The sequence below is a fragment of the Neovison vison genome, chromosome 6, assembly GCF_020171115.1.
Source record: "Neovison vison isolate M4711 chromosome 6, ASM_NN_V1, whole genome shotgun sequence".
Classification (NCBI taxonomy): Eukaryota; Metazoa; Chordata; class Mammalia; order Carnivora; family Mustelidae; genus Neogale; species Neogale vison.
Window position 1 is genome coordinate 143,751,001 of NC_058096.1, and position 22,831 is coordinate 143,773,831.

General features: G+C 40.1%; 1 protein-coding gene across 1 annotated transcript in view; it reads left to right on the top strand.

The window, feature by feature from the left end:
- The window catches only part of KAT2B (lysine acetyltransferase 2B), a 102,786-nt gene that overhangs the window by 74,192 nt on the left and 5,763 nt on the right, over positions 1-22,831 (top strand). Inside the window, exons 9-17 of the mRNA XM_044252535.1 lie at positions 987-1,123; positions 4,212-4,420; positions 5,463-5,589; positions 10,417-10,527; positions 13,873-14,016; positions 19,325-19,439; positions 20,919-20,955; positions 21,199-21,262; positions 21,361-21,445. Of these exons, the coding sequence (XP_044108470.1) occupies positions 987-1,123; positions 4,212-4,420; positions 5,463-5,589; positions 10,417-10,527; positions 13,873-14,016; positions 19,325-19,439; positions 20,919-20,955; positions 21,199-21,262; positions 21,361-21,445 (1,029 nt within the window). The remainder of the gene's footprint in view (positions 1-986; positions 1,124-4,211; positions 4,421-5,462; positions 5,590-10,416; positions 10,528-13,872; positions 14,017-19,324; positions 19,440-20,918; positions 20,956-21,198; positions 21,263-21,360; positions 21,446-22,831) is intronic.

Genomic DNA, 22,831 nt, shown 5'->3' on the forward strand with positions numbered 1-22,831 from the left:
GACAAAAAGTCACCACATAATCTAAGGAGGAAAATTTTCTTTTCATGGCCTGTCCCAGCACATGACATGTTGAGAATGGCCCTGCTCATTTGTGAGGTATCATTTTATGGCAAAAAAAAAGCATTGTGAGAGATAAAGAAGGTTATTTTATAATGAAAAAACTAAATTCACCAGAAAGATAAAACATTTCATTCGTATATTTCAAATAGGTATAGACGTATACATAATATACACATACACATTCAAATATGTATAGGTGTATACATAATATACACATACATACACATATAATATACACGTATACATAATATACACATACTATGCATACACACATGTATACATACGTACATACATGAGAGAATTAACCACAAAGAGAAATAACCGCATCAACAAATAGTTGAAGGCTCAAAGCAACATCTCCGAATAATTCCTAGTTCAAGTTGACACAGCTATCATTAAGGATATAGAAGCCCTGAAAACATAATTAGTAAGCTTAATCTGATGGATGTACAGAAATCATTATTGCTAAAAGTCAGAAAATCACACTATTTTCAAGAAGATACAACACATTTACAAATAATTGGTAGTATTCTACGTTCTCAGGTAAGATTCAAAAATTTTTGGTGTTTTGTTACTATATGGACCATGTTCTTTGACCACAAAGGGACTAAATGTAGAGATTAGTAATCATGATAATTGAAATCACCCTTGCATTTGCATATGAGCAAATACATGCCTTCATAACTCATACAGCAAATAAAAAAAATTATCATAGAAAATATTCAGAATAGATCCGTGGTTGGCAGTTACTGTGACGTCCTCCCTTTTCTTTCCCATCTTCCACTGCTGCCCCTTCCCTGGATAAATGGAGAATGACTTCCATGCCCATCAGTGTTCACAGAAAGTTAATTAAATTAGTGGGCATGCATTACCTGCTTTGTGTTTAAGATCATCCATTGTTTGCCCTTTTATTTTGATCATCACAGGAGAAAAGAGGAAAATGAATGACTCTCATGCCTTGGAGGAGGCCAAGAAACCCCGAGTTATGGGGGATATTCCAATGGAATTAATCGACGAGGTCATGTCTACCATCACAGACCCTGCAGCAATGCTTGGACCAGAGGTCAGCAGGGTAAACAAGAGCAGCCCAGCCACCTGGTAGACCATTTTTGTTTTCCTGGCTACTCCAGCTCTTGGAAGCAGGGGTGGTATCATTGAGAGAGAGCGTGTTAGGCTATCCTGGTTTGCGTTTAACCAGCTGTTCATGGTATGGAGGGCAAGACAAGCTGGTGGAGAGGTGATTCCCCTTGATAAATATCACATTACAGAGAAACGTACTAATAATACCACACAGTTGAAGGCACTCTCACCTCCCTAATCTCTTAATCTTGAAATATTTAAATCCTCATAAATGTTAGAAACATTCCATGATAAAGAACCATGGTTTGTTTTTGTTTTTGTTTAAGATTTTATTTATTTATTAGACAGAGATGACAGAGAGCACAAGTTGTGTGGGGGAGAGGGAGAGGCAGGCTTCCCACTGAGCAGAAAGCCTGATGCTGGGCTTGAGCCTAGGACCCTGAGATCATGATATGAGCCAAAGGCAGCGCTTAACTGACTAAGCCACCCAGGCATCCCTGAGATCCATAGTTTCTTTATTTAGATTCACCAACTGTTAACATGTTACATTTGTATTACCTCTATCTTTCTCTCCTATGAACCATTTGGAACCATTTCAGAATTCAGTATAGTTGTCATAACATTTCACCTCTATATTTTCCTGTTTCTTAAGATGAAGACTTCTCTTTTATATTACCATATAACCATGTAGTACCATGTAACCATGTAGTACCAGGTAACCATGTACTTACCACTATCAGAAAATTTAGCTAGGTTATATTTTCTAATGTATGGATTTGCAAACTACAGCCAAATCTGGCCCACTGGCTGTTTTTGTAAATAATGTATTATTGAAACATTATTTATGTCTTCCTTGCACTACAAGAGCAGATTTGAATAATTAAGACAGGTGATATATGACCTGCAAAGCCTAAAATACTTGTATCTGGCCCCTTTATAAGAAAGTTTGCTGACCCCTGGCCTAATGTTTAGAGAGCCCATATCTGAGTTCCCCTTGTTAACCATATTATGTCCTTAGAACATTTGTTCCTGTTGTTGAAGGATCAGGCAGGGATCATGAATTGCATTTAGGTTCTTTCTCTTCATCTCTTAGTCTCCTTTAATCTAGAACAGCTACCCAGTCCTTTTTTTTTTTCTTTTTCTTTTTTTTTTTTTCTTAATGGCAGTACCATTGTTCGAGTCCTGCTTACTAATTTTATGTAACGACCCCTTTGGATTTGTCTGTTTACTCGTGTTTGGATTCATGTAAAGCAGTTTTGGTAAAAGCTCCTTTATTGCATTGCATCCAAGGCAGTTTAAGACATTTCTGGGGCTCCTGGGCGGTTCAGTCAGTTAAGCGCTTGACTCTTGATCCAGGGTCATGGGTTCAAGCCCTGTGTTGGGCTCCACGCTGGGCTTGGAGCCTACTTTAAAAAAAAAGAAAAAAAACATATCTGACAGCTTCCAGGAAGTAAAGAACTGGCTTGGAGATTATTTGGTAAAGTATCTTTTAAAAATTTTTTAGTGTGGCTTTGCTACATCAGTTTTTAATTTGTCATGCTTCTGAGATATTTATTTTATGGTATTGAGGATAAGTCAGAGAACTAGAATGTTTTAAGAGAAAGACCTCTTTGTAAGAATATTCCTCACATTTCCTGGTAGAGATCCAGTCCTGGTGTCTAACACTGTAGACCTTTTGTGGGCTTGTCTCTCAAGGGGTTAGTAACTTCACAGGTTAGTTTAGCTCAGGTTTTTCAGCTGTGAAGTATGGATGTCAGCACACATTTCAAAATTCGTTGGGTAGATTTGATAGTGTAATGAGGTTGGCTTGTACAGGCTTGCACAGGCAATTGTTAAATTTTCAAGAGTTTTGTGAGCTGGGTGTTAAATATGTTGGTAGCTTGAAATTGACCACAGTTGCCCTGGTCACCTGGGCAGCCAGTGTAGACCAGTGGGATGAGCAAGTGCTCCCATTTGGGGCTCTTCTTCCCTGGGGGACTGTTGAACATTTACCTGCATACCCCTGGGTGGATTAAATAGAGCAGGAGAATAAGGTGCTGGCACAAGGTTGTGCTGCCAGCTGCGGCTGAGAGTGGGACGGCAGATACCCTCAGACTGAACACTGTCCTCCAAAAAGAGGTGCTAACACCATAAATGTGACTGCCACTGGGTTGGGACTGTGATGGGAATTTTGCAGCTCAGTTACCCTGAGGGTCCTGTAAAGCTTAGCCAGGTGGGATTCCTCCAAACCAGGAGTTCGTACACAGGACAAATCTGGTCTGCTCAACCCCTGCCCCCACCTTGTTAAAAAAGATTTTATTTATTTATTTGAGAGAGAGAGAATGAGAGAGCACGAGACGGGGGAGGGTCAGAGGGGGAAGGGTCAGAGGGAGAAGCAGACCGCCTGCCGAGCAGGAAGCCTGATGTGGGACTCCATCCCAGGACTCCAGGATCATGACCTGAGCCAAGGGCAGTTGTATAACCAACTGAGCCACCTAGGCACTCTACCCCTTCCCCCTTTTAAATGTTTTATTGGTGCTCTACTATACTTATTCATTCATTCATTCATTCATTCATTCATATGAGAGAGAGAGAAGGTACACAAGTAGGGGGGAGGAGCAGAGGGAGAGAATCCCCAAGCTGCTGAGTGTGGAGTCCTCTGCAGGTCTCGATTTTACAGCCCTGAGAACATGATCTGAGCCCAATCAAGAGTTTGACACCTACCCAACTGAGACACTCAGGCAACCCCCTCCCCGGCCACAATTTATTGATATATGTCTGTGTCTGCTTTCACACTACAGCAGGGTTGACTAGTTGCCGCAGAGACCTTATATTTACTATATGGCCCTTTACAGGAAAGTTTGATGGCTCCTAAGCCACGCCGAATATCCATGTACACTTATGATACTCTAATTTCTCAAAATACTTTATCTCCCGTTTCCGTTTCAGTTTTAAAACTTGTGTATGTTGTTTGGGTCCCTGAAAATTCACAAATGTGTATCTTATTAGAACAAATCAGAGAAGCATGGAGGTGTCCCATCCCCATTGTCTTAAGAGAGGAGTTGTGTGTAATTTTTTCCTGTCTCCCGCAGACCAATTTACTTTCAGCACATTCAGCCAGGGACGAGGCAGCAAGACTGGAAGAGCGCAGGGGTGTGATTGAATTTCATGTGGTCGGCAATTCCCTGAACCAGAAGCCCAACAAGAAGATTCTAATGTGGCTGGTCGGTCTCCAAAACGTGTTCTCACACCAGCTGCCCCGGATGCCGAAAGAGTACATCACACGGCTTGTCTTTGACCCGTAAGTGGAACTTGGCTCTTCTTTCTTTCTTACTTACTTTTGAAATGAAGGGGGAACCACTCAGATAGTGGAAGTAAGCCAGGGTCAGCTACTGAATCCTGCTGCCTCTTGTCATGCTGGGGAGTACAGAGCCACATCAAGGTAGTTGCCACGACTAAAAGCAGTCAGATGAATTTTTCAGCAATTCATACGTTTCTTAGTTAATAAAATGAAGCTCTGTATTTTAAGTTGCTGGTGACTGTCCTATAGTTCATTCATTATAGCAGTGAAGAAATATAAGCACCAAGTAGATGTCCTACTTTGCCTTACTCAAAACAGTCTTGAATTTGGTATCTTAAGTCGCTACCGCTGTTGCTGGGTCTTAATTTAGGGAAAATTATTGGGCTGTCAGATAGGTACATTTGAAAATCCATTGCTTTAAATAAAACCCAAACAACAGAAAACCTAAAGTTTTCTAATTGAACGTACTTGAACATACATAGCCTAGCAGCCTATGTGGAATGTGATCTCTTCATGTGACAATTCAGTGACACCTGAGACAGAAGTTCTCACAGGATTCTACAATGCAGGGTTTGGTAAATTGTATGTGAGGATTTTGTATTCTCTTCTGTAATATTTCTGCAATATTATAGAGTAACCCTTCAAAAACATACCCTGCATTTGTCCATGAGTTAGTGCTTTCCCTCCAAATCCGCACTGTGGGTCCCTTGGCATTGAGCATACCACCATTCCAGTACAAGTCAGCACCTCCACACATAGCTTATTCTTTATTTATAAACTTCAGACCCTTCTTAGGTGGCTGGCATTTTGTTGTGATGGAAGCCCTGATGAATGAAGTCTTGTGCCCGTGAACTTGCTCTAAAAAGTGCACATTAATACGGTTTTACCTAGATAGTGGGTAGATAAGGGAGGGTTCCATAGAAACTCAAGAAAAACACTTTCTTCCTTTCCTGTTTGATTACTAAGGAACCCCCCCCCCAAAAAAAAAGTATTTTTGTATAACCAAAATAGGTAAAACTTTGCCATAATCTTATTCTTTCAGGAAACACAAAACCCTTGCCCTAATTAAAGATGGTCGTGTTATTGGTGGTATCTGTTTCCGCATGTTCCCATCCCAAGGATTCACAGAGATTGTTTTCTGTGCTGTAACCTCAAATGAGCAAGTCAAGGTAAGGGGAACCCAAGGTGTTAGAAGAAAAGCAGAGAATATGGTGCTTCTCACTAAAGCTGCAGAGTTTGGGCAGGTCTCTCTGTCTGTGCCACGTCCACAGAAGGCTCGAAGTGGAGTTCAGGACTTCCTGAGAAGAGTTCTTTTGCTGCAAATGTCTGTTCATGTGTGTGAAGAGAGCGAATGTTCCACATCCCAGCAGGTCAGGTTCTGCCAGGGCTTTGTTGGGACCTGGGGCAAGGTACAAGGACCCCACACAGCCCCAAGTGCAACTGAAGTATAGTGTATGACAAGTGAGGGGAGGTTTGACGACAAATCTCCCTGCTCGTTGTTAGCTTACACGTGCACACGCATGCACACACACAGCTGGTTACACTGAACCACCAGAAAGGATATGGTGAGATGTGGGTTACTACACTCAAGAAAGAAGTCTTACGGCTTTGTCCCTAAAGGTGGTCAAGGGCTAAAGAAATTCTGTAAAGGAAGTTGTGGAAAATTTGAATAAATTTATAATTCAGTTTTAGAAGTATTCCTGCAGGGTTTGGAATGTGGGGTTTCTTTGGTGTGAGAGTGTGTGTGTGTGTGTGTCTAATTGACCCTCCCAAGTGTCTTTGTCAGTGTCCCTTCATCCCCAGGAGTTAGGCTGTTTCACTGAAACTGCAGCTGGTGTTTTGTCGGAACTGGAATAAAGTGTAGACTGTCTGCAGAAAGACCTCCGGTGTAGGGTCTGTTGTGTCCTGCTCTGCTGCTGCCCTCAGGAAAACAGGACCAGGAAAAGTGTCTTTAAACTAATATTCACTTGGTATTTTAGGAACCCTAAAGAGGGTCATGCAGAACTAGGGCAAATGGTGGAAAGATAAGTAGCTCAGGGTTAGGCAGTTGCTGAGAAAAGTGACTGGAAAGTCTAAGGTACTGTTACCTAATGAAATAAAATGTGACATGCAAATGTGAGCCATGCATGTAATTTTAAGTTTTCTAGTAACCACATTAAAAAAATTAAAAAAAAAAAAAAGGAAACAGACAAAGTTAATTTTGAAAACATATTTTATTTTACCCACCATATCCTGAGAGGTGTCCCTGCACCGCAGGTACTCATGGCACAGAGAGTTACTGATGAGACATTTTATATTGTTTTGATTCAGTGCCGGAACGTAGGGTGTGTTTTACACTGCAGCACATCTCAGTCTGGCCAGCCATATTTCCGGTGCCCACTGGGCACATGTGACCAGCGCTCCCGTATTGGGCAGTGCAGGCCTAGGGACAAGGTTGTCTTCTCCAGCTGCAAAGAAGCAGTGCCATTTATAAAAACCAACAGGAAGTCACTGGAAGGAATCCTTCCCTGCTTGAGGGCTGAAGCCAGTGCTGTGGGTACTTTTGTTTTCATTAAGAGCTTTGCTCCACCCAGCCTGTTAGAGCTGCTGTGATTTCTTCTCACAAAGCACACGTGGGCCTTTTTGTCTTTGACTTGGAGTGCTAAGCATCAAAGGATAAACAAAACCCATCATTCATACATCTGTCATTCTGACCGGGGAGGGTGAGGGCCCAGGTTTGCCTGAAACGTGTGTCTGGCGCTTTTGCAAGAATTTCTGACAGTGTGTCTTTAGATGGTGCTGTTGCTATGCTTATCACTTTAAAAAATTTTTTCCCTAGTCAAAGTGAGAAACAATTCACATGTCCAGAGTTCAGAAACTTACTTAGAAGGAAAATTTGTTTGGCTTTTTTCATAGGGAGAGGTTGCTGGCACATACGTCCTTGGTTTATAATTTCAGAAAAAGATTGCAAAATTTTTGTTTTTAAAGAAAGCTACACCAACCAAGCACCTTGTTTGGAGAGGTTGATTAAGATTGACTTGGACACTTTTAGGGATACAGAGGGAAACTAAAGGTATTTAATATGAATTAGATGCTTTGTCTTATTACTTCCCAGAAGGGCAATTTATTTTTTTCCCAAACCATGTAATTTTCTAAAGACTTACAGGAAGGTGTCCAAACATAACAAACTCAGTAGGAAGAACTAGAAAAAAAGCCATGTTTTGTAAATGATTTGAAACTATAGTTCTAGAAAATGAAGATTAGTCTCTTCTAGAAAATGAACGTTAGTCTTTCACAGTTGAATGGAATGGGTAAGTTATGAAAGGCAGTGCAGATGGCACCTATTTGGAAAAATAACTCAAGTTTTGTAAGTGGAGGTTTTAGATTTTTATTTACTATGTTAAAAATCTTGGCTAAGTGATACTTTGAAATTTGCATTCACTCATTTTAGAGAAGCAGGCTTACATATAAATTCCTGTGAATGCTTTAAATTAGATTTGTATGTGAATTTATCTTGCTCAAAGCACACACAAGATGACATTTCAGAATTTGCGTAAAAAGCTCATCACCTGGTTTTAGAATTATCTTGTCATCTAAGAACTATTTGGATTTGAAATCATGCAGATTTAAAGTTACATAGCTAATATTTATATATCATATATTTTTTAAGATTTTATTTATCTGAGAGACAGCAACAGCGGGGGGGGGGGGGAGGAGGAGGGGCAGAGGAAGAGGGACAAACAGACTTCCCCACAGAGAGGGGAGTCCAATCTGAGCCGAAGTCAGACACTTAACTGACTAAGACACCCAGTATCATAATAAATATTTAAATAAACACTGAAATTGCTTGATGGATTTAGAAAAAAAACTCCTTTGGTGGTAGTTAAAAATAAAGGCCCACAAGGGGTGTCTGGGTAGCTCAGTCATTTGAGGGTCCGACTCTTGGCTTCCGTTCAGGTTTTGATCTCAGGATCAGGAATTCAAGCCCCATGTTGGTCCATGCTCAGTTTGTAGCCTGTCATGGGGCTGGAGCTCACAACCCTCAAATTATGACCTGAGCTGAAATCAACAGTCGGGCGCTTAGTGGACTGAGCCACCGAGGTGCCCTGCCTTTTTCTGTATTATAGATACAAATACATCACTTTATATTAATGCTGCACAATAGATATATGCATTGGGTCTCAAATGTAAGCCACATATATAATTGTAAAATTTTCTAGAAGCCATAGTTTAAAAAGTAAGAAGCAACAGGTGAAATTAATTTTGAAATTTTAAAAATTAACTTAGTATATCCAAAATATTGTCATTTCAACTTGTAATAAGGATAAAATGTTATTGAGGGTTTTTTTTTCTCTTTTTCCTGATGTGTATTTTACATACTCTAGTACATCTCAGTTTCAGCTAGTCACATTATAGTTGCGCAAAAACCACATGTGGCTACTGGCTACCATATTGAACAGCACAGCTCTATACTCTCACTACATATTTATGTATTTATCTTCCCCATTTTACCATCATCTCCTCAAGGAGGGAGATATTTTGTTCCTCTTTTTATTCAAGTTGTATTGCAATTTAAAATATATTAGTATTGTAAAATGTTTGGGAAAAGCTAAAATGTCCTTGGGTAACATCAGTGGAAGAAGAACTTCTTGAGCAGAGAGGTAGTGATACTCTTCTCCTATTTACCAGGCAGATCATCCCCTAATTACTATGTTTGGTCCTTCCATGCTTCCAAAGGGCAATGTTATACAGGAGAAAGCCCAGAAAATAGTGATTAGATTAGTAAGGGGGTCTTCCAATCAATGCCTTTTAAGGAATGACAGAAACCTTGATGATACTTCACGTGGGGTTTGGGAGGTAGGGATGGGCATGAAAGAGTATGGTCTTTAAAGGCTTGAAGAATTGTTAAGAGCAGGAATGAGTCTTTGTTTCTCTGAGAATAGAACTAAGGTCAAGAAGTAGAAATAACAAGGGGTCAGATCTCAAATAAACGTTAGGAAGAACTCCCCAACTGAAGATGACCTGGTTTACCGAAGGACCAAGGGATCACCCTGTGGTGGAGGTTTCTGACAGCTCACCTTTTCAGGGTAGATGGCAGAAGATTTCTAGCATCACATGGAATAGAGACTTAGACCAAATGATTTCTAAACATCCTTTTCCGCCTGTGGTATTGCAGTTCCATGAGATCATACCTGTAAGCACATTTGAGTCCTTTAGAAAAGTGTGTCATCAAATTCTAAAATATTTATGTGAAGGTATTTGTGTTTGGGATGCTTGGATTTACTTTCACCTCTTTTAATGAGGTTCTAAAACAGCCACTTTAAATTTATAGATATTTTCTAACCTTTGTACTTCACTGAAAAACCTTGTACTTGCATATTTTTTTCATATTTCTATCATTAATTCATTAAACATTGTTCACTGTCTTTAATTTACTTCCTTCTATCCTCTGGCTCACTTAGAGACTCTGGATTTCGTAGACCTTGCTTGGAAAGGCTTGATAAGACAAAAACGAAAATCCTGTATATGGGATATGATACATTTCTTTCGTAGAGTTGCTGATTTGTATACATTCAGGAAACACTTGGGTTAGTTATTATTCTAGTAAAGGTTAGCTTTTTATTTACATAGCTCTTTGCATCGCAGGTTCTCAAATACTTTAAAGATAAGCAGAAATAATCATCAGTGTTGACTCCCCAAGCTTCTTTGTTAACATTCAGCAAGTAGTCTTTAGGTTTGAGCCACAGCTTACAGCCTTGTTGTATTACTTCCAAAGAATCAGAAATTTGTATTTTAAACTGATGATTGTATCTCAGGTCAAGGATTTTGAATTTATTGGTTTTTTGGGTCATTTTCAAAGTTCAGAAATGCAGGAAAGGGTGTGTTAGTATTATATTGATAAAATATATCAAAGTACCAATTCCTAAATTTGCCAGTGTTTCTGAGTGAATCTGTAGGAATGGATTGTCTTTTTTTCAGAATCGAATATGTTTATGTGTTTACTAACTTCCACATAGGGCTATGGAACACACCTGATGAATCACTTGAAAGAATATCATATAAAACATGATATTCTGAACTTCCTCACATATGCAGATGAATATGCAATTGGTTACTTCAAGAAACAGGTAAGTTTTTCACTGTGCAACCCTGTTCTGTCATTTCTTTTCTTTCTTTCTTTCTATTTTTTTTTAAAGATTTTATTTATTTATTTGACAGAGAGAGATAGCAAGTAGGCAGAGAGGCAGGCAGAGAGAGAGGAAGAAGCAGGCTCTCCGCAAAGCAGAGAGCCCGATGCAGGACTCGATCCCAGGACCTGAGATCATGACCTGAGCCGAGGGCAGAGGCTTTAACCCACTGAGCCACCCAGGCGCCCTGTCATTTCTTTTCTTAATATATACTCAGGTAGCCTTCATCTAAGGAAGTTTTTCCCCCTAGCATTTTCTATTTATAAGAAGGACATGGCAACTACTTGTTAATCCTTAACTAAGCTTCAGATTTTAGTAGCGATTATAACCAGCACAGTAAGTACTAGAGATTTGTTGAGTGAGTGAATGAATGCCATCTATAAAGGAAGTATAATATTGCATCGTGGAATTCTAAAATATGGTATCCCCAGGCTAAGGAGAAATTCCCAGGGCTAGGTAAGTAGAGTTCTCCATGAGTAAGAGAAATAGATTTCTGTGGATATCTATTTGTCTGTGGAAATCCTCCATTTATGTCAGCAGAAAGAAAGTTAGGAATATTATGAAGTACTTTTTAGAATCCTTTTTTGGCAGCACACAGCAGGCTAGGAGCTTGGCTGCCATCTTGGTCCTTTCTTACCAGAAGTTTTCAGCTCAACTTTTTTTTAAAGATTATTCATTGACTGCATATTTTTTAAAATAATGCTTTATAATTCCTAAACATTTTCATTTACTTCTCTAACTACAAAAATAATGTAAAGTTACTATAGAAGTTTGGAAGGCATAGTAAAGTAGAATGAAGAAAAATCGATTGTAATTCTACCACCAAAGAGATTTACTGTTACTATTTTAATAGATACCCTCCTAAAAATTGTTCTGTATATGTGCTAATGTGTATATATGGATATAAATATAAAACTGGGCTCCTTTTTTATGTAATTGAATTACTTGCCTTTTCACTTAATCTGATTATTAATATTTATATCATTTTAAAAAAAGATTTTATTTATTTGAGAGAGAGAATGAGAGAGAGAGCATGAGGAGAGGGAGGGTCAGAGGGAGAAGCAGACTCTCTGCTGAGCAGGGAGCCTGATGTGGGACTCCATGCCAGGACTCCAAGATCATGACCTGAGCTGAAGGTCACTTAACCAACTGAGCCACCGAGGCGCCCCAATATTTATATAATTTTTGATGGTTCTTTGAAATTTTATGGTATAATTAGAAAATACTTCATTAAACCAATACTACGTGTTTAGAACATTCAGGTGTTTGTTCTATGTAAATTACATTTATAAGTGTGTGTTTGTAGGTATGTTATCTCATCTGTGGTAAGTTTGCTTAGAATAAATGTCTAGAAGTAGAGTTGTTTCCAGATATATCTGAGATTTTGTTAGGCATTGCCAAATGCTATAACAGTTTCTGTTCTTTTCGGCAATATATAAGGGGGTTCAGGAAAAAGTTTGATGATTGAAAAACTTTTTTTTTTTTTTTTTTGCTCCTTTCCTAGATAATAAATTGTATATGTTTATATTTATTTAATTATTGTGGTTTGATGTGTTTTTTCTTATTCAGTGGCCCTTTGTGTTTCTTTTTCTGTTTTTAAATTGCCAGTTCATTGTATTTTTGCCTCTTTTTCTACTAAAATATTTATTTTCTCTTTGATTTATGAGGACTCTTTATATATGAGGATATTAACATCTTATTATTTTTCTCCCATTGGTCAGTTGTTTCAACATTGCTTGTGACTTTTGATATACAATTTCTTATAGACTTCATTACATAAAATCTGTTGACTTCTTTATATAAGTCTCATGTAATTAGAGAGCTTTTCTTCCTCTGATGTCAGATAGTTCATCTCCTATTTGTTTTCTTCTCATTCTTTGGGTTGTGTCTGTGACCTTTATAATAAAACTCATTTGGGAGAACTCAGTGGGATTGTTAACTGAAGGCTTGAGTATCAGCTTTCTTGGGCAGCAACTGCATTGCAAAGCTTGAAATACCAGTCATGGTTCTTAAAATGACTTGTCTGTTGTCCTCTATGAGGATGATGGTAATGATTGCTTGGAGAATAAATTTTGCTGAAAGGGAGGCAGGGTCATTGTGGTAGTCTGAATTCTAAGTAATTCACTGCAAAGAACTGAGATAGGCATTATAAGGAAAATTATGTTTATCATATAAATATATGAATATATATCCTGTAGCACTTGGTTATTGCAGATTAAAGTATATAAATGAACATATTACAGATAAATGTCACTGACACAGCTACACATTACAATGGTCTGGAAGTTTTTGCCTATATAGTTAGTAGGGGTTTCATTTCATCAATATTGAAGTTCTAATTATTGTATATGTATATTTTAAAGATTTTATTTTTGGGGCACCTAGGTGCCTCAGTCAGTTAAGCCTCTGCCTTCAGCTCAGGTCATGATCTCATGGTCTGGGTTCAAACCCTGGTCAGGCTCCCTGCTCAGCAGGAGTCTGCTTCTCCCTCTCCCCCTGCCCCTCCTCACTCCCCACTTGTGCTCTTTCTTTCTCTCTCAAATAAATAAATAAAATATTAAAAAAAATGAAAAGGGTAATAAGTAATTAAGTAATGACTGTACCCAATGTGGAGCTCCAGCTCACAACCCCAAGATCAAGAGTCTCATGGTCCAGGGTGCCTGGGCAGCAAACTTGGTTTCAGTCTAGGATATGATCTCAGGGCTGTGAGATCGAGCTCTGCATCCAGCTGTGGACTCAGCATGGAGTCTGCTTCGGTTTCTCTCTCCCTCTGCTTCTGCTCTCCCTACCCCTCAGATAAATAAAATCTTAAAAAGAAAAAGTCATATGCCCTACTGACTGACCCAGGCAGGTACCTCTCATTACTGTATTTTTTGATAAACTTTTCTTTTAGAACTTAGATTGGTTTTTGATTTGTTGAGAATCCTGGGGTCCCCTCCCCAATTTGGGAGAATTTCAATTTAATGGAATTGGAGAGGAATTGGGAGAATGTTCAATTTAATGGAAAATTCAACCATAATATTAGGTCTGTTAAAAAACTGTTTAGTATAATTTGTGTTTTACTAGGGTTATTTTTTTATGTTGTCTTGCTTCCTGTTTGGAATTTGATTCTTGATGTTTTTGAACTCCACAGTGGGGATGCTGATCCTTTCCTGAGTAATATGATGAGAACTTGCTGTTCTACTGTGTATCTTGCTGCCTACCATACAGTTTGCACTCAGTGGATATTTGTTGCACAAATATTCATATTTGTTAGCTATATGAATGAATTTATTTGCATTGCAGGGTTTCTCCAAAGAAATTAAAATACCTAAAACCAAATATGTTGGCTACATCAAGGATTATGAGGGGGCCACTTTAATGGGATGTGAGCTAAATCCACGGATCCCATACACAGAATTTTCTGTCATCATTAAGAAGCAAAAGGAGGTAAGCACAGGACCGCCTCCTGTTCCTTCTCTACAGGCTGGTCTTTGTTGGGTGAGTTGCGTGTCTCTGGGCTCTGTGTGGATGGCTCTGTGGTGTGTCATCATGATTTCGGTTTGCTGTGGTTTGTACAGATTTCTTCTTTGATGGGATGCTTGATCTGTTTCCTTTTAGGCACCATTCCTAAGAGGGTCAACACTTGTTAAATGGGTATAAAATATAAAACTTGTAAAATATGATGACATCTTACCTTCGCCTTCAAGGCCTTTACAATTAGCCTCATGCATCCTTCCCAGACTTCGCTTATCTAAACTCTTCTCTAAAAGCCATTACCGATGCTTTAAGCCTCTAGCTTGGTGTCTTGATCCATTTCCTATCTCACTTTCCCAACACACATACGAATAGGACCACTTTTGGCCTGTGTTCAGTTTCTTCTTTGAACTTCACTATCACTAGTTTGATCCACTTATTTGAATGTTTGTTACTCATCATCTTATATGGGCATTTATCTTAGCACGTATCCATCTCTCTTTTTAACATTGCGAATTTCGAAGGCCTGTATTTGTAGGAATCAGTGATTTGCTATCCCATTTTGGGGTGAAGTCTTTTATACATAAGAACTAAAAGAGAAACAGTTAGAGGAAAGGTTGAGAGATTTGACTATGTAGTAGTTTTACATTTGTCCAAGACAGAAGAAAATACCATAAAAAGAGCATAATTGGGGAGTGTGCATTTATTAAATGAACGAATTTTGTGTTAAGCCCAAGATCACCTCCTCGCTCCCCCTAGTTCATTGGCGTTCAAAAATGGGCTTTGTGGCTATGTCATCCCTCATCATTTCCACTTTATACTCCTGTTACTCATTTTAGTGCATTCTTTTTCTAGCAAGTAACTAGAAAAAGCACCTGTCTTAAATCCCATCTTTGTTTTCTGGTTTCTACTAATGACCCTTAATCCCAGTTCTTGGTTGTTTGTCAGACATCATCAACATAACAGACATAAAAGTCCTTATGCAGTGTTTGGTGCATAGTAGGTGCTCAAGAAATATTTTCCTTTTTACTTAATGTGGGTCAGGTTTGTTCTTATGAATGTGAGCAAAAGGTACTTTTTTTTTTTAAAAGAAAATAAAAACAACCTTTGTTGTTGCTTGCTCAGAGATGCCAGCCTTAGAGTAAATTCCTAATAGGGTACTTGGAGAGTTAATAAAAGCACAGCAGGCCCCTCTCTCTGTCTCTTTCTAAAGAGCTAGCTTTCTTCATTGTTCTCTTTGGGGTTTAATGAGCAGGTCTGTATTCAGCAGCTCCCCATTCAGCATGAGGGACTGCTGGCCAACTAGAGCCATCACCAGGCAGTCAGCTGCTGGGCCCTCCTTCCTCCTCTAAGGAGCACCCATCTCTGGTGAAAGAAGAGAGCAGGAGTCTCCTAGATTCACCTAGTCTGGATCTTTTGGCTCTTAGTGCATACAGGGGAAAGCCATAAACACAGAGCCAGCAGAGCAGTCAGTCCTTTAGAAGACAGTGCTCCTTCCCCTTCCTTTTGCTTGTCCCCTCTTGGATCTCATCTCCCTCTCACCTCCCCTTCCCTGTTTGCCTCCAGCCTTCTCTAACACATGCCACTGAGTGGATGATGCAGTCTGGGAGCTATTAAGCTAGTTTCTTTCAAAAAGACTCGAAGTCACCATAATAAAATACTGGATTTCATGTCGTATCTTCTTCCACAGAACTTGAATGATTTTCACGAGTATCTTTATTTCAACTTGTGAAAACCCTCCTTGCAGAAAACAGGGACGGATGGTAGTAGCAGACAAGTTGTAAGCAGATGGAGGCCTTTGCTGGCTCCCAAAAGCGTGCATGAGCAGAATAAGTTGTGGTTGTGTCTAGTGGAGATGGAGAGAGAAAGTGCAGTGGCACCGGGGAGCAGAGTAGGAGTTGAGGGCTACTTTGTGAGTGTTGACTCCAAGGGCAAGAGGAAGGTGCAGTCCTTTAGGGGCCTAACATCATGGGAGGTGTCTTTGTGGGAAATATGTTTTGAACTGTTTTGAGCCTGCTGAATCCCATCAGCATGAGCAAAGATTCAGAGTCCAGCATAAGTAGATTCATGGGCACATGCACAGCTAGGACCCTAGGTGTGCCAGTGAAATAGCCACTGTTTGAGAAAGTATAACTAGGTCATGAGAAGGCAGAGTTGAGTGTATATATGCATGTATGTGGGGGCGTGGAGCTGGGATGTAGGGATACATCTCAAATCTTCATCCGAGAGTAAGATGACGAGGGACTGGGTTTGGAGGATCCAAAGTAAGGGTGATGCCAACCAATGGGATTTCTTTGTAAGAACACATGCTAAGACTTGGTGACGTATTAAAGATTCCCCCAAATCTTGTGTTTGGGGAGACTAAAACTGAAGCGATGAAATGGGAGAATTTGAGGAAAGAATGATGATGACATGGTGGAGAAGTGCAAACATTTTTGAGGAAGATAAAAGACTGAAACAGAAGTAAAGTGTCTCCTTTCTCCAGGGCAACCCTTGGAGGCAAAGAAGGGTTAAGAAGCTCTCCGCTGTCATTACGAGTCACTCACTAGGGCTCCGCCACCTTCAGGGTGCTACACAAGGAGTGTGGAAGCCACCTGGGTGGGTCATCACATCTGAGAGTATCCGTGATAAAGAGAAAAAGTTTTAAAATTATATTTGAAATTATATTTTCTGAAGGTGTTTATCTAACAGATTACCCTTGGCATTCTCTTTTAAAAAGACTTAGACTGGGGTGGGGTGCCTGGCTCTCTCTGTCAGAGAGCATCTGACTCTTGATCTTGGAGTTGTGAGTTTGAGCCCCAAGTTGGGTGTAGAGATTACTTAGATAAATTTAAAAACTTAATAAGGCTTACACTCAGGGCACCTGGCTGGCTCAGTCAGAAGAGCATGTGACCCTTGATCTTGGGGTTGTAAATTTGAGCCCCATGTTGGCTATAGAGATTACTTAAAAATAAAATCTTTTTCTCTTTTTAAATTTAATTATTTTACAGAGGGAGAGCATGCAGGTATGGGGAGGGAGGGGCAGAGTTAGAGAAACTCACACACTCCTCACTGAGCCAAATGCCTAATGGGGCTGGATCCCACAACCCTGAGTGTACTATGTGAGCTGAAACCAGTAGGGGGACACTTAACCAACTGAGCCACCCAGGTGCCCCCAAAAATAAATTTTTTTTTTTTTTTTTAGTGTTTTATTTATTTGACAGACAGAGATCACAAGCAGGCAGAGAGGCAGGTGGGGGGGGGGTGCGGGGGGTGCGGGGAGCAGGCTCCCTGCTGAGCAGAGAGCCTGATGTGGGACTGGATCCCAGGACCCTGAGATCATGACCTGAGCCGAGGGCAGAGGCTTAACCCACTGAGCCACCCAGGCGCCCAAAAATAAAATTTTAAAAAAATAAATAAAAAAATTTGGACTCGTAAATAAACAAAGGGAAAGCATGCATCTAGATCTATCCTATCCAGAGTAGCAGTCAGTAGGTACATTTGGCTCCTGAGTGCTTGATACGTGGCTAGTTGAAATTGAGATGCTCTATAAGTATAAAACACTCTGATTTTGAAGACCTGTTAGGAATAAAAGAATGTAAATGTAAAATATCTCCTACTTTTTTTTTCTAACTGATTATATGCTACAGTGATAATATTTTGGATGTATTAGATTAAATAAAAACATAAAAAATGTATTGTTAAAGTACAGTTTCTCCTGTTACTTTTTACTTTAAAAAATGTGGCTACTGGAACATGAGTGGATGGGGAAGGTGGGTGCCTTTGTGGCTCAATTGGTTAAGTCTCTGCCTTCAGTTCAGGTCATGATCTCAGGGTCCTGGGATTGAGTCCCCAGTCTGGTCTGATGGGAGCCTGCTTCTCCCTTTGCCCCTCTCCACTGTTCCTGTCCTCTCTCTCTGAAATGAGTAAAACCTGACATGAGCTAATTGCATGATATTTCTTTTGCACAGCAGTGGACTAGCTTTACCAGACATACACTTTTACTAGTCCCAGTCACCTTATGAAGTTCTTTGTTTAATTGTCAGGATTAAAATGTGTTCATGCTGGAGCATTTATACCAATGATACATTTGAGATCAAGCTGTTAGGAACTGGAATTTTTAGTTTACCTTTGTGAATTCAATTACTGACTGCTACTGTGTTTTTCTTTCTCAAATTATTATTTAAATTCTAGTAAGTTAACTTACAGTGTAGTATAAAATTTAGTGATTCATCACTTATAACACCCAAAGCTCATCACAGGCGCCCTTCTTAATGCCCATCACCCTCTATCCCATCCCCCACTGCCCTCGTCAACCCTGTCTCTTATGGTTTGCTCCCCTCCATCCTTTTTTCCCTCTCTTTTATTTTTTCTTTTTCAAAATCAGTTACGACATAGTTAATTTCTGGATGGCTATTTTTAATTAATTTTTCTTTTTTAAACAGGAAATGGCACTGTTTTGGAAATAGTTGACCTCAGTACTTCAGGAACTATTTAACAAAACAAACTTCTCTCAGAATTCCCAAATCATTCATCCTGGCTGCTCATACCAGGGGGTGTGTTGCCTCAACAGTTTGGAGCCGCTTTTCTGATGCAAAGAGTATAGGGCTCAAGCCTTGAAAATTTTGAATAATAATATCAACCTTCCTGGCACTGGGGACTTTCTGAGGCCTGTTCGAGTGCCCTCCAGTCCAGAGAAAAGAACACTTAGCTCCTAGTAGGGGGATGTGAAGAGGTCCAGGCACTGGGGCTTGGGCTGGGTAGCTGATCAGCTCCGGCAGAGGCTCCTCAGAGAAGGAGGGCAGGACACCTGGCTTCTGTGCCAAAGAGGACAGCGGGCCCCCAGGGCAGTGTGTTCTCTCACTGTTGGCTTTTTTGATGGCAAGGGACAAGTATTCAAAAATGGCTGTGTGAGGGGCACCTGGGTGGCTCAGTGGGTTAAAGCCTCTGCCTTCGACTTAGGTCATGATCCCAGGGTCCTGGGATCGAGCCCCATGTTGGGCTCTCTGCTCATCGGGGAGCCTTCTTCCCTCTCTCTCTCTGCCTGCCTCTCTGCCTACTTGTGATCTCTGTCAAATAAATAAAATCTTAAAAAAAAAAAAAAAAAAGGTTGTGTGAATGCCGCTGGAGGGGTATGGTATAATAGTACATTTCCAGGTCTTCTCTGTTAATTGCATTCACCCCCTCTCCCTTTTCGCGTCCTGAAGACTTTATTTAGGAGACTGACTTTTTAGGTGGACTGATGTCATCTGTAGCCAACAGACTTCTGTCACTAAACACATTTTCTTCCTGTGCTTTACAGATCATTAAAAAGCTGATAGAAAGAAAACAAGCCCAGATTCGAAAAGTATACCCTGGACTTTCATGCTTTAAAGATGGAGTTCGGCAGATTCCAATAGAAAGCATTCCTGGAATTAGTATGTATAGATTTTCTTTTAAAAGCAAAATCTTTTGGGTTTGCCATGCACTGTGTTTGAACTGGTTGCCAGAGTGCATTGATTTGGAAAGATTTTTGCTTTGCTTGTCTCCATTTGTGGTGTTTGTAGTCGTGAGGGAGCAGATGCTTTCCCTTTGTCTTTTCTCTACTGAGTGCAAACAAATTAAGGAGGACTTAGATGACTCCTCCTTATCTGTTCATATCCATCATTTACTGAAAGATGGCTGTGGATAGCATGGGCAAATTCTACTTTTACGAATGGGGAAATTGAGTCTCAGAATGGTGAAGTCCTTTGATCGCAAATAGCCCATGGCCAGTAACCGTCAGAATTAGCTGCAGTGGGATGCTGGTCTGCGGATTTGTTGCTGTGTGCACCCTTGCTCATGCTCGCAGGACTGCAGCCCGCCCAGGTGTGTGCTTGGCCAAAATTGTCTCCAAATTTCTAGAAAAGATGATTGGGAAACATGTAATTTGTTTCATGTTCCCTATTTTAGAGTAGTTTTCCCAAGGGTTCTTATCTGTGGGCGTTAGAATTGTTATGGATGAGAACTTGAAAAATAGCTGTTTTTGTAGATTGAAAGCTGTTGAATAGCCACACTTTCATTGAGTTCAAATCCAGGGTCTTGTAGCATATTGAAGATTGAATACACAGCACAAAATCAAACAAACCACAGCTCTCCAGAAAAAAGTAAGACCTTATTGCAGCAAGATACATTCCTTCAATACAGTAGCTACCCTATAGCAGATCTGACTTTTACTTCTAGACCTAGAAATTTCACTTCCCAACATTACCCCTGCTAATGGCATCATAGCTATCACATTGCTGAATGCCCACGTGTGCCGGCATTCGCTGTTTTGTTTTTCCATACATCAGCTAATTTCAGAAGGGATAATATCACCTAATTTTTAGAGTTCTGTTTTATAGATTGATAAATTACAGAGGCAAAAGGTTAAATAACTTATCTCGGATAAGTTAGCTTTTAAGGAGAGAGCAAGAAATTAAATCCTTGAGGCTGTAGTTTCTTTCTGCTGCACTAAACCATCTTGTATTACAAGCAGGGTCTTTGCCAAATAAAATAGAGGCCAGGATAAGGTTTGCTCTAACCTAAAATAACAGCTTAACTCTTTTACATGGTGATTAGCAAAATATGTGATTTAGAGTTTAAAATACACACGTGCCCCAAATACTGGACATACTTATTTTTTATCTTTTCCTCAGAAAAGTTGGGAGTTCCTTCTTTAAAAAACGCCAACCGAAAGAGATGTTGGCTATCTTGAAAATGTTTCATGCTGTTAGCTATAGAAGGAAGTAATTAATTGCAGTTGATTTCTGTCTTCCCAGAGGTAGACTTTTATTGAGGCATGCTTGTAATTTATTTCACTTTTGTTAAGTATTACTTTTGTTACTCTCTTGACCAAAAGCAGTTCTCATTCAGTGTTTAATTTTGTTGACATATAGGAGAGACAGGCTGGAAGCCGAGTGGAAAAGAGAAAAGGTAAGTAGGATGGGTGAGAGGATATTAATGGAAGTGATTTTTCTCTCCTTCCAGAAACTTAGAGGAAGCAGGCAAACTGCTTATAATCACCCATTACAGCACTTGCTGCTTTTCGGTTTTCATAAAAAATTCTGGGATGGCTCCCATTTGAGGTTTTGGTCAAAGTAAGCAGAATAGGAATCCCCTGGCAAGGGGGCAAAAAACTAATCATGGTTCTCTGCTGTTTACTCTTTTCCTTTCAAGTAAAGAGCCCAGAGACCCTGACCAGCTTTACAGCACTCTCAAGAGCATCCTGCAGCAGGTGAAGGTGAGGGTCTTCTTTTCATTCACCTCATGCAGATATTTTGAAATGATTTCCCACATGGAATTTCCATATTAGATACCTTACTTTTTTCTTTACTCAAGAGCCATCAAAGCGCTTGGCCCTTCATGGAACCTGTGAAGAGAACAGAAGCTCCGGGATATTATGAAGTTATAAGGTTCCCCATGGGTAATGCCATTAACATTTTCTAAGTATAGATTTAACTCTCTGGATGGTGGTGTGGGGGACACGTGGTTGCTGAGGTTGATTTGTACTCTTCTGTTGTAGGGTAGGGTGTGTGTGGTGGGGTTCCCTGCATCCGGGCCACTGATACAGAGCAGAGTGATAAAGGACAGGTGGGTGGCCCAGTCTCATTAGATATGCCTGCAGCTTTGACAGCCACCTGCTACCGGCACTGGATGCAGAGAACCCCGGTGGCGGACTGCACCCAGCCATAGATGCGAAAGCTGGCTGTTCGGACATAACCTGGTTTACATTCTACCCGTTTGGTTGCACATGGAGAACTTCAGGCTGTCCTCTTGATATATGTTGAGGCTTTTGATAATTTTTGAAAGCGATGCAAAAGAAGTTGGAGTAAGGCTGCTTGCCTGCTACACTAGCAGAGGGAGAAATCCTAGTAACTCAGTTCTCGATTTTCTATGCTCTTGATGGATACTATTAGTGTCACTATTTATATTCCCGTTAAAAGCTTTGTTCCACATCCAATGCCAGACAAACACAAAATGCTTTAGAAATGTAGAATTGTGGAATTTGCTGCTGTGCCTGCACCATGCTAAAATGATTAATTGAGCCAATTGAGAATCCAATTAAGCTAATTTGGCATTGTGTAGATGACAGACAACTAGCTGAACTGTTTTCAGTCAGTTGTGTGGCCATTGTTGCGGAGGCAGCCTGTGTCTTCTGTCCCTTTTCTACCTGCAAACTGTTCCTGGTACTAAGATGTTATTAAAATACGAAAGGAAGAATGAAAGGGCTCTATTAGCTCCCTGATAAAAGAGTTATTTGTGGGTGTTTTCACTTTCGTCATTGTAATGATTTTGGTAGTCTGTCCTCCTTGACATGGACCTACATCCTTATGCTTTTCTTTCTCTGTTCTCTCTGCCTTGTTTCTCTGTATCTTAGTTATGAAAACTGAAGTGTAAGGGTTGAGTGAGTCTAGAATTCTGAATGGAAGAGTATTTGGGGAATCAGTATTTTCTTTTCTTTTTATTCTTCTTTAAAGGTCTTATTTTTAAGTAATCTCCATACTCAACATGTGGCTAAGACTCACAGCCCTGAGATCAAGTGTCCCATGTCCCATTGCCTGAGCTGGTCACATGCCCCTCAGTGTATTCCATCCTGTAAAAAATATGTTAAAATCCTTTATTTTATTTTTTTAAAAAGATTTTATTTATTTATTCGACAGAGACACAATGAGAGAGGAAACACAAGCAGGGGGAGTGGGAGAGGGAGAAGCAGGCTTCCCACTGAGCAGGGAGCCCGATGTGGGCCTCGATTCCAGGACCCTGGGATCATGACCTGAGCTGAAGGCAGAAGCCTAACGACTGAGCCACC